Genomic DNA, 12,781 nt, shown 5'->3' with positions numbered 1-12,781 from the left:
ACATGTTGGAAAGGTGGATTCACTGGTGCCAAAATGTTAGCCACCCCCATTGAATCCAATCACCAGGTGCCCTTGCTCATGCACAAAGGAAAAAAAAGTCTGGTTGCTAGGGTCCAATTTAACCTAACAAACAGGCAGTGGTTTGAAAGAGAGATGTATAGGAATTCAGAAGGGCCTGGATGGAAATATAAGTAATAAAAAGTAACAACAATAATAAAATTATAGCCTCAGTTTTTGGCTGCTGGGGTCAGTGAACACCCCATAATACAGGGATTCGTAAACTACGAGCCAGAGGACACAACGGAGAGCTGGAGGGCTATAGTTTGTGGGGGGGAAGGTACACATAGTTTGAGGACTACAGTCTGGCCCCCCAACAGTCTAAGGGACCATGAACTGGCCCCATGTTTAAAAAGTTTGAAGACCCCTGCCATAGTATGACAAGCTAAATACCCAAAATCTTGTGTCTAATTCTAAACTGTGCTCCTTAGATAACCATGTCCCTCATTCATGTTTTATTGTGTGGCATGAGAATCGGTGACTGACAAAGTAAGGACTGTGCCATTTCCAGAATAAAACCTTTTTATTATTCTTGGTGGAAAAAATTAATTAAAACGCAGACAAAGTCATATGCATTATTTTAAAAAGAATGAGAAATGTTTTGGGTTTTTTTTTTTTTTGCTAATAAAAACATTCCAGGACTCATCGTGAGGCTTTTATCCCCCTGTAAGGTGGACAGTATTTCTGATTTGTCCAATGGAAACAGTAGAATTTCTGCTCCTTCCTTTCCTTGGGGCTAGTAATGGCAAAGCAGCAGGAAGTTACCTAATATTCAGTAGGGAAATGTAACAGTTTGGTGGCAAGTCAGTTGTGTCGTTGACAAAAAAAATGCATGATTGGACAATTGGATGCAGCTCATCCAAAGTATAAGCTAACAAGATGTGAGTAAGACTCTAAAAGTACAGTTAACTGTGTAGCATCAAAACAAGAGACCCTATATTGCTACCATAGTAAGCTACTGGCTCTACAAATGTCCACTTGTGATATAAGCTTCAGCTCTTCTGCACCCATAAAAAAATGAACCGTATATCTACCAAGTTTCATCTGTCAGAATGATTAAAAGAAAATGACCTCTGTGACCACCCCTGCCCTGAGCTATGGCCTCAGCCAATGAGAATACTGACTGCAGCTATGTGTCTGTTAGAGTGGCCTCTACTGTAAGCTAATGCTATGGCTGCAAAACACCTAAATGACAGCCCTGAAGGAGCAAGGGTTTTGCTGAAGATCCTGACACCGGTTTAAGTGTTGTGAAGACATGAAAGGTGGGATTGAAAGGAGGAATATAGTGCAGGTGAGGGGGAAAGGAGAGGAATGTGAGAGTAGGATGGAATGAAGAATTAAACTGCAAGTTCTTAGAGACACCACTGGTTATGTCCTCGTGATATTTGCATTATCCAGTGCAGGGAACATACTGTAGGCCGTTTATTGCATTTTCCTTTTCCTGCTGCCCAAACGCCGACGTCGCTGTTTAAGTAAATGCCGTAAATTGATGCCAAGTCCTTTCAGAAAGAAAAATATATAAAATTGTAAAAAAAATCATTACCGAATATTATATATTTTGCAACAGTGTTTCTTGGCCTGCAGACTGAGAATCAGCCCCTAAGCTGGCATCAGCCTTTCCCTGTGCCTACACCCAGAGCTATTGCGTCGGCCCAAGTGCAGACACTTGGAATGGAATTTCTGTGACAAAACACCCCATGTGCCTGCGGTCAGTGTGTAAGAAATATATGAAGCAAGAAACCCATTTGGCCTAGTGGACCCACACATTTGTAAGTCCAAACCAAATCATTCTATTTTTCCAGGGAACGTGCATCCTTGGTATAAAATATAATAATCAATAATGTCATTGTATCTGGCAGAGACCTGTATTGGATAAGCTGAATGATAGATTCAAATGACAAAGATATTTAATAACATTCAATAAACATTTATCAGACTCACCAAGGAATAACAGAACCAGGTAGACAACAAGAAACACAGAGAAGCTGACAGTAAATTCAAGAGGCAGCCGAAGGCTAAATCTTCCTGTCTCATTAAAGATGGGGATTGCCTGGATAATGGATGCAGCTGCAGAAAGAAACCACGGTTATTGGCTCTGGAGATAATATTCACACATTTTTCTGCAATACTAACATTCAATATAAATTTTCCTTAAGAAGTCAGTCACTTTTCCCTTGTGTGCTTAAAGCTTCATTAGATCTTACAGATCGTTCTCTATTTAGTAACACCGATTTGGTAGATAGCAAACTATTCTTTTGAGTGACAGTGATCATAATACAGTCTGTCTGTCTGTAATACGAGCTGTCTAATCTGTACACACAATAAGGGGCAGGTTTACTAAAACGCCATAAATTCTCATTCTTTTTAATTTTCAAATTCGACTAATATTTACTAAAAAAAAAAAAAAGTTGCACGGAAAAGTCGCTGTGAGAAAAGTCATAAAAAAAACTCAACTTTTTCGAATTGTTGCTGCGAAAATCCTGATTTTAAAACTTGCAACAAAAGAAAAAAACTTCAAAAAAAGGGAAGGGACCTTCTACATAAACTCGGCAAGTTTAATTTGTTTTTAGCCGTTTAGACAAATAGTAAATCTAGGAAAAGTTGCAGCGTTATTCTCTCTGCAACTTTTTCTATAAAAATTTAATCGGGTTTAAAATTAAAAATAGATGGTTAGTAAATGAACCCCCAAGTGTATGGTGAGCAGGCAAGCACATGCACCTCGAATATCTACAAATATCTAGGAGCTTGATTAAAAATTTCTAAAGTTGCTATGTAGTACTAACAGGGTCGGACAGGGCCGCCGGGACACCGGGAAAGATCCTGGTAGTCCCCGGCGGCCCAGACCCGACCCTTGCTGGCGCTCCCCCTGCCCAACTGTTCCTCCCCTGACGCGTTAAATTTACTCGCTTGGGGGAAGATGTCGGGTGGGGGGCCCTCTGAGGGGGGTTAGGGGGGCCCCTGCGGAGGGGAAGGGGGGGCGGCACGGGCACCTGCAGGGCCCCTGGGGTGGGCCCTTCACCCCCCAGTCTGACCCTGAGTACCAAGACATTTGTCACATGCATTTAAAGGATAAGTAAACCTTAAGAAACAATGTCAAATTGCTTAGGGTGCTTTTCTAAGCATTTTTGCAGTTTAAATTATTTTTTTTTGTTTCAGTTTCAGAGTTTATGTTGCTCTGCTTAGGAAAGAATCAAAAGCCTCAGATGCCCTTTCTCATCTCCTCCCTGAGCAGAGCAACATCAGAAACTTAAATGGCGGCACTGTTGTTACACAATTCACTTAGAAATGCGCCCTGAGCAATTTTACATTCAGTTTTGTTTAAGTTTTACTTAGCCTTTAATGAATTCAATTGGAGAGGGTATTAAATGGTGTATTTGAACTTCTTGGTATTATCAAAGAATTCAGTCCTTATATCTGCCACTAATATAACGTAAGGGTGTTAAACCAGGTACCCTCTGCCAGTGCTCCAAGGGGGTAAAGTGGGATCCAAATTGTGTATCTGATCCATGTTAGCAGCTTCCACTCAGTGTCTAGGCAGGCCAGCATGTAGAATGGGTACCTGAAGGGAAAAAAGCTCTTAGTTTGCCATCAGGAAAATCACATTAAGAGGAGCAGGAATCGCCAAATATGTCATGGAATGAGCAAAAGAGAGATGAATGGGATGCCGCTCAATACAACCATAGGGCTGAGCCTGATTGCACTAGGTCTGTCAGTGTCTCATAGACAACACTGTCTGTTTTATACTCAGTTATATTCTAAAACAATTTGCAATTGGTCTTCATTTTTTTATTATTTGTAATTTTTAATTATTTCAGTTCTGTTCAGCAGCTCTGCAGTTTAGAGTTTCAGCAGCTATCTGGTTGCTAGGATCACAGAGCAATCATATTTAGCTGCTGGAGTCAGTGACCCCTGTTTGAAAGCAAAAGAGTTAAAAGAAGGCAGCAAATAATTCAAAAACTATAAATAATAAATAATGAAGACAAAATGAAAAGTTGCTTAGAATTGGCCAGCCTATAACATACTAAAAGCTAACCCCCTTTAAGAGTTTAGCTGAGTAGTAAGGATTTGCCCTAATCCCTAGTGATAAACATATCAGTTATCTGTATATTTTAAAGTTCCAGTAAGACATGGGGCTCTAATCCCATGTAGTGTTATCAACACACAAACCCATCCAGGGTAAAAAATGACCTACCTGAAAATCTCTATGGAACTCCACAGGTAGAATATGAAGAAGACTATAGCTTTTGTCTGCATTTCATCCAGTTGCCCGAGGATGAAAAAGAGAATGAAATTCCTACCCAGAACCTGCACAATGAAGCAGAATGTGGTTGCAGGGATATTAAGTTCAGTACTATGCATTACAGTCATCCAACTTCACTATTTATTGTACTGTACAAATATATAATAAGGGATTGTAAAAGAAAGGTCTGTGTAAATTGGACCAATTGCAAGGTTTAAAAGATATAATAAAGCACAAAGTAGCTTGTTTCTTCTTAGCTCTATACCATACCCCGTGTTGTCTGGCAACATAACAGGCATCAAGGGTGTAAAGGGTAAAAATAAAGGACACAATCTTTTACTCATCAATATTTTTTCAAGATGGTGTTCAGAGACCAAATACATACTAAAAAAAGATTTAAGTGTCTACAGAAAAGAGTGCAGCTGAAGCAGCTGAAGTTAGTGCACAATCTCATAATACCTGGATCAATGCCGGTGCAACTCCTGTTTTCACCAATCCAATTAAGGGATTTATAATCTCCAAAAGAGCCAGAGTCTGACAGAAATACATCATATCACCCATGCTATTAAATGTATCATAAAAAGAGTCTAAAAGAAGACAAATGAGAGAAAACTGTGAGAAATCACAATAAAGATGGGGGCACCTGTGGCCCTTTAAATGATGTTTAGTTCCCCATCAACTAAATAGCCAGGGAGAGCCAATGCCTTCATTTAGCATGGACTAAAGAGTTATTGTATACAGGTACTACTGTTATCATCATAGTAGAACTTATATTTATTTAAAAAGATGTCTCTCAAAATTCAATAGTGCAGTGATCCCCATTCAGTGGCTTCTGAACATGTTGCTCCATTCCCCCTTTGAAGTTGCTCCCAGTGGCCTCAAAGCAAGTGCCATTTTTTAATTTCTGGCGTGGAAGCAAGTTTTGGAAGCAAGTTTTGGAAGCGCCAAGATACAGTTTTACTCCAAGCTGCTGACTTCTGCAGGTCAGCAGTTCACATGGGGCTACCAACTAGCCAGTCACAGTCCTTATTTGGCTTACATCTGAATGTGGCTCTTGAGTACAAAAGATTGATTCTTCTTACCTTGCCCAAGAATGAAAAGCCGAACCGTCATATTAACAAAAATCCAGGAAAATCCCAAGAACTGCACAAGGTTATACATAAATAAATAGCCACGCTTCAGGTACAGGAAAGCTGGGGGTGGAAACAGAAATTATTCAACTTCACAAAAACACATTTGTAAATTGGAAAATGGACAATAATTCATCTTCTCTCGTAAAAGACTTACTTCATAACTTACAGACACTCTAACAGACACTTTTACATACCAGAAAACATACAAGGAGTCAGACAAGTGGTCCCCTTCCTACTGGACACAGCTTTTCTTTTTTTAAAAAAATATTTAATTTAGGAGTCAGCAGACCTTCACTCACTTGCTTATGGTAGCTCACTTTGTGTGGGTAAAGTATCATATTTACTGTAACCAGCACACCTCTTCATGTACTAGTCACTACCTTCATAAAGTGCCATCTTCTAGCCTTACTAATCCATATCTGAATCAAGCCCCGATCAACAGAGATTGAGTGGCTATCACTGTGGACCTATATACTAACCAATAGTTTGCCAACTCATTCATCTGCCTGTGGCCTTCTTTACACCAGTTTTCAGCTTTTTAGGTTCAACCCAGCCCAATGGCTCAACAGTCCCCCTTTTTCACAAATACTGTATAGCCACTTGAGAATCTAATGCTGTCAACACTCAAACCAGGTGTAGACTGTATTTCTCTTCAACTGGATTTTTGTACTAAAACACAGATAAACATAAATAGGCCAAGTCTTACGGTCTTCTCGTTTTCTAGATTCTGTTCTTATTTTCGTTATTCTTTCTTCTTCCTGAAAGTGATGAAGAAAAAACAGAATTCAGTTACAATGTTATTTATTGCACTAAAAGAGCAGCAGGTTATGGTAGGCTTGCAGTACTATGGGCAAAATTTGCCCTGGTCAAGTAACCCACAGGAACCATTATCCAGTTACCATGTACCTATCTAGGGTGGAAAAGATCATGCAAACATTTGTTCACTTGCTATAGACAACTTGACTGGGTCAGTGGCACACACTATAGCAAGCAAAGCACCCTTTGGTGCTTCAGAATGGCAAACAAAGTAAATATGCTACAATAAGTGACTTTGGTCACTATGGAATGTCATAGGAGCTATGTATCTACACATTCTAATGCAATTGAATAATTGTACAAAATTGCAATAATTGTGCAAAGCAGAGCCAAATGATAATTTTGTACAACAGACAAATAGAGTGCCAAAATGAGCATATAAGAGAATTTAGCATTTCCATTTCTCCTGTACAGAGAGCAGGCACCAGGGAAAAGTGGGCAGGCAGAATGTACAGGGCATAACAGTTGCCTGCAGTGCTCAAGAGTGTGTGAAAGACAGTCACAATCAAGTCACAACTGGGGTGGTACCTGGGAGTACAGAGGGGTACAGAGAAGGGTGAACTTGAGCTCTGCCCCTACCTAATTTTGCCTAATAGTAAAGTTACTTGGAGAATCAGTTTGGGTGTGCTACACAATGGAAAACCCGGCTTCTTGTAGCCTCAGGTGCACACTGTACTCTCGGCCTGGGTAAAGTAATATGAAATAATTAGCAGCACTCCGGTTATATAATATATACAATATATAATAATGGTAATGCTGCTGTTTTCATTATTTCTTAAAATTATATGGAGAAAGACCAACTACTACAAAATGCCCTCCTGTTCCTACAACAGGGTCACATGAGGCCATAGTAGCCAGTTGCCAGTGACCTGTTCTGTGGCAACATAACGAAGGATAGCACTGGCTCACACAGAAATCATCTGTGAGGAGATAAACTGATTGTTGAGGTTAATGTTACACTCACATATAAGTCTAATTTGCCTGGTTTTAACCATTCATTGCCATTCGGTATGAGTACTACCGATCTTATCCAACAGCCTCTTATCCTACCTATTGCATGTAATGGCAGTATTGTTTTAAGCTCTGTGCAATGTTATTATACCTTTTCTCGAAGCTCCATTTCCGCATCTGATTCATCTAGCCAGCGGTCACAGTCTGGAGCTAGGAACCGAGGCTTGCGCTCCTGTTTGATCAGCCGTGGCCACCAAAGCTTCTCACTCTTTTTTACAGTGATTGCAACCTGGCGCTGTGTTGATCTCTGTATAAACTGCCAAGTGAAAAACATACAAATTACCAGTTTCCCAGCTATGTTCCTTCTGATACCTGTAGTTCTATTGGCCTGAGATAGGTACTTACCTTTGGCTTTACAGGTGCGAAGAATTCCAAGGAAAACTCGTATAAATTAACCCCTTTGGCTCCATGTCCTTGGGCTTGGGGAAAAAAATGAGTTGTTATTATCAGAGTTGTACAAGACTTAATTATAATATTCACCTGGATGTGTTCCCTTAACTAATCTTCAAATATTTTCCCCTCTATAGATTTCAAACCTAACCCATAAATCACAACATACCAGAAAGATAGAGAGAGTCTGAGAAAATCAGAAATATCAGCCTAGCTTTAAAAGAACTAAGCTTTCTACATATTCATGGGTGTATTTCATCAGGCCCTGGAGTCATGTTTACATAAACTGAATGCTAAATGTTTTAGTACCAATTCCTGAGTTGGTCATTGACATTTTGTTTAGGCTAAGCCTTTAGTACTACAGGTATGAGATACATAATCTGGAAAATGGTTATCCAGAAAGCTCCAAATTGCAAGAAGGCCATCTCCCATATATAATTTTAATCATGTAATTCAGATTTTTAAATTGAAACGATTTCGCTTATCTCTGCAATAATAAAACAGTACCTTGAACGTAATCCCAAATAAGATATAACAATCCTTATTGGCAATTTTATTGGGTTTGTATAATATTTAAATTATCTTTTAGTAGATTTAAGATATGGATATCTAAGTTACAGAAAAACCCCTTATCCAGAAAACCCTGTGTCCCAAACATTCTGGATAACATGTTCCTAAACTTTGTTTCCTCTACTGTATATACTGAGGAAAAGAACTAATTATTCAGATTTGCTTTCCACTTTGTAATGGACCCACACTATCAACTAGTAGCTTTGTTACTTCTGATGAAACAAAATTGGGATTTTTTTGCAAGTGAAGCAATTGCTCATTTTACAGTATCTAGTAGAATTAAGTCTAAAACAACTGGACTTTTCTGAGTTTTGTTTAGGCTAAGCCTTTAGTACTCATTTTCTCTTTCTGCTGTTTTAAAAAAACATATAATATTTATATGTTTTAAATGATGTGTCTGTCCCCTCTGACTTATAAATGCTTTTTCCTTCCTTGCTATCAACATCTAAGAATCTACAGAATTACTGCAGAATAGAAGAACATCAGGAGATATAAGGACATTATAGAACCTACCTTTAAAATTTAGTACATTGTCAGAGATAGTAATGTCTGGGTTCTAAAAGAAATAAAAATGCACAGGCTTTACACACAAGGTATCAACATGTTTCATTAAGCAGATTACCCGCAAAAAGCCACTGCATACAGAAATAACCTATCCATTTTGGGCATGCTTTATAGCTATAAGTTTATGATATCCTTAGCTACTGGGCATGTAGAAATAGACATTAACTGATAATTCATTAACTGACAAAATGTGGTTCTTGGCACAACTGACAAGTGATTAGGCATATGGGCTCTGTCTCTGGCTTATTTATTATAGTGTGTAAGCCATCAACACTGGTGATGTTGCCCATAGCAACCAATAAGATCACAACCGGTGATGCTGGTTTACACACTATAATAAATATGTCCCTTAGTGTACATACATCAGGAATAGGCAGCATTGAGTATATTACTTGCCATTGAAGAACAGTGTAGTTTTACAACAGCTGGAGAATGAGAAATGCACAAATTTGGCCAAAGGTCAAGCAAAAGAGGTTGCTCTGGAGACTGTATCTATGAAGTCTCCTCCATCTGTCCTTTTGTGCTTTTGAGACAATTGTCCTCATGTTACTAAGACTATAGCAAAAGTAAAACATGCAAAACTGATCACCATCTGTCAGAATCTGATTGTGTGTTTATGTGCAAACAGTGTGTGCTTGTGTGTCTGTAGATGTACCAGCACAGGAGCTTTGTGACTGTTTTGCACAATGTACGATCATTGGTAACTTCCCCTTTTCTAACTGATGGAACAACTTTAAACTTCCTGTATTTGTACAGAAATGCCAGATAGGCAATTTGTTCTGCACAAGACTTTATACTGGAGCTAAACATAAATATGGGTAACTACATGTTTGGAAACACAGACAGTAAGCAATTAATGTGACAAACTGGCAGCCTAAATGAGGATAAAGATGTGTGTAAAGTTTTAACCGAATAAGAAAGAGACATAAATGTCTGTTTAGATTGTACGCTCTAAGGTACAGTGCAATAAGCATATGTACAGCACTATGTATAACTAAGGTGTAAGAGGGCTTGAATATAGGCAAGTATAGTGGAGCTGGATACAGTAGCAGCAGTTATGATGGGATAAAGGATGTCTGGCAGGTTGCAACTAAAGGTGGCCATACACGCACCGATATTATCATACGAAACCTCGTTTCGTACGATAATCGGTGCGTGTATGGCATGTCGGCGCGTTGACCGATATCGCAGGAAGCTGCTGATATCGGACGACTCGCCGATCGGACGCCATAGAAGGCGCCTGACCAAAATTCTCCCTTCAGAGCTGAATCGGCAGAAGGAGGTAGAAATCCTATTGTTTCTACCTCCTTACCTGCCGATTCAGCCCTGAATGGTGTGTGGCGGATCTTACGATGTTTCGTGCGACCGATGGTCGTACGAAACATCGTCAGATCGCCACGTGTATGGCCACCTTAAGACTATGTTACTGTTACAACAAATGTACACAAGTATAAGGGGTGCTGGGAATACTTACTTTACAGTGGGGCTTGTAAGGAAGACAATAGTACATTTGTGCCAGCACAAAAGGACACCTAGGGTAGTGGCAGGTAAAATAGTGCCGGATACAGTAACAGCTATAAAGGAGACTAGGTTACAGTTACAATAGATGAACACAAGTATAAGGGGTGTTGGGAGTACTGACTTTACAGTGGTGCTGGATACAGGGGCAATTGTTAGGTAAGTTGCATTACAATTACAAGGACCTTAAATTTAACTTCTTTTTCTAACCTTTCCAGCTTTCACATGGGGGTCACAGACCCCAGCAACCGATAAACTTTTACTCTATGAGGCTACAATTTTTATTGTTACTTTTTTAATACTATTTTTCTGTTCAGGTGCTCACCTATAAATATATCAGTCTCGCATTCAAACCAATCCCTGGTTGCTAAGGCAATTCAAACCCTAGCAACCAGAAAACCGCTCAAATTCCTAACTAGAGAGCTGCTGAACAAAAAATTAAATAATTAAAAAAACACGAATAATAAAAAAAAATGACAATGGCAAATTGTCTTGAAATTATTCTCTACAGCATACTGAAAGTTAATTCAAAGGTGAGCAATCTCTTTAATAGCTTTCCAGTTATACAGCAGAACATGTTACACTAATGCTAGAGGGCAGCCATGGCTATTTGGCTGGGTATTAGTGCCACATATAGGGGTGACAACAGCTACACATATATAAGCAGGTTAAGGGGGAGTGTTTTTTAAATCCAGTGTCACTAACAGGGCTATGGTTACATTATGACACAGATAAGTCACAGATCTTCTTCAGCCTACTGCCAAGCTACAGCTCCCAGCTTCCCCAGGCTGTGTCGGTATGCTGGGAAATGTAGTTCAGTGGAAGAGAAGCGACTCCCCCCATTCCCAGTACTACCTGCACATCGCTCAGCTCCACCCGCAGGTACAGCTCATGGTGCCTTTGTGCCCAGAACACATGCGGTGTCAGGCTCATTTCGCTGGTGCCCATGGGTTCCTCTCTCTCTCTCTCCAGGTGCTGCCGCTGCTAGAACAATCTGAAGGTGCAGCCGGCCTCTCGTAACACCACCTAGAGGAGGAGCTTGGAAAACAGCGGCAGCCATTTTTACTGTGGGCAGGATCCCATTACAGATAAGAAAGTAAAGTGTTCTATAAAAGGACAGCGTTACTGAGTGAAGGGAGGAGTCATTGCAGGGGCGGTGTAAGACACGGTCCAAAGGGCGGTTACACCAGTGCATTATTATTGTGCTCGGAGATTTCCTGTATTTTGAGAGGAGTCAGTAGCAAATATTCCAGGGAAGACAAGATGCAAACAGTGTCAGTGTGATTATACATAGACCCTCAAATACACTTCCAAAAGCAAAAGTTTATGGCAAAATATTAGGTTAAAAAATGCACACAAAATTCCCTACAAGTTCCATCATGTGCTCTGCCCCTCTCTCACATACTTCCCTCAGGGCAATGAGACAGGCACCATAGGTATCCAAGTGATTGGCATGAGTTCCAAAAGCAAGAATCCTGTATGAGCACACATAAATGTGCTGGAGGGGAAGAGTTGGTGCAACTTATCTGCTAGTGTAAAGGGCACTCAGATGTGTTTTATCAGAAAATGGCATTTTCTAACATGACAATAGGCTTGTAGGGTGGTCTGTTGAAAACCCAGAAACATACATGCCCAGAAAACAAGGCCCCTAAATAGATAGCAGTGCTGCTCCAACTGTAAGGTGTGCCTGCACCCTAGGCAAGTCCCCTGTTACAGTAAGGTGAAGAGCTGCAGGGAGCGCATTAACGAGGGGGGGGGGGGGGTGATAAGTGGGAGCAGCAATATGTAATGACAAAGGACCCCAGCTCCTCCACATCGAGCATTGCAACATTGTTCCCTCAGCTGGCCAGGGATCTGAAACAGTGTCGGACTGGGATGCCAGGGCCCACCAGAAAACCTTAGACCGTGGGCCCCCTCTTCAAACTATTTTTCATCCACTTTTCACTCAGCCTCTATGTTTTCCTAGTTTTTTTTTCTTTAGGTACTATAATCTATTCTTCTTTATATTTAGTCAATTTGTTCCCATAGAGAAACAGGGAATGACCATGAATTAGGCCAAATGTTTAGAAGCAGGAGGGCCCACTGACACCTGGGCCCACAGGGAGTTTTCCTGGTATAGGCCAGTCTGACACTGATCTGAAATAAATCAAAATAGAAAGCAAAACTATGGTTAGCCAGGTAGATGAGATACATGCTTAGCATCTTCCTCTGTTTCCTCCAGTGCAAGTGCCTAGCCCTATTCAGGCCCCGAAAGACATAGACAAGTAGATACTGAGATATGTCTTGTTATCCATATTAGCTACAATGGAGGGCCAACACGTAACATTACCCCAGACAGGCCCCTGCCAAGCTTTTTATGCCCAGGTTTGCCCATTCTGGTCATGTGATCATACCACCACCATATGAGTCCTGCATTATAGAGCTGCATTATGGCAAGCAATGGAGATCTTCACGCTCAGGTCAAGTTTAATTCTAGTAGATC

General features: G+C 40.3%; 1 protein-coding gene across 1 annotated transcript; it reads right to left on the bottom strand.

Annotated features, from left to right (window-relative positions):
- Positions 1-572: 572 nt before the first annotated feature.
- hacd3 (3-hydroxyacyl-CoA dehydratase 3) lies at positions 573-11,358 on the bottom strand. Its single transcript, XM_002938348.5, has 11 exons — positions 11,155-11,358; positions 8,731-8,773; positions 7,603-7,676; positions 7,349-7,513; positions 6,137-6,188; positions 5,380-5,490; positions 4,757-4,884; positions 4,250-4,362; positions 3,510-3,616; positions 1,999-2,124; positions 573-1,556 (listed from the first exon to the last, which is right to left on the bottom strand). The coding sequence occupies exons 1-11, from the start codon at positions 11,245-11,247 to the stop codon at positions 1,480-1,482; spliced, it is 1,089 nt and encodes a 362-aa protein (XP_002938394.2). The 5' UTR covers positions 11,248-11,358; the 3' UTR covers positions 573-1,479.
- Positions 11,359-12,781: the final 1,423 nt, after the last annotated feature.

Source organism: Xenopus tropicalis, chromosome 3 (assembly GCF_000004195.4).
Source record: "Xenopus tropicalis strain Nigerian chromosome 3, UCB_Xtro_10.0, whole genome shotgun sequence".
Classification (NCBI taxonomy): Eukaryota; Metazoa; Chordata; class Amphibia; order Anura; family Pipidae; genus Xenopus; species Xenopus tropicalis.
Note: the sequence above shows the minus strand (reverse complement) of the source record. Positions and strands in the feature narration are given on the sequence as shown.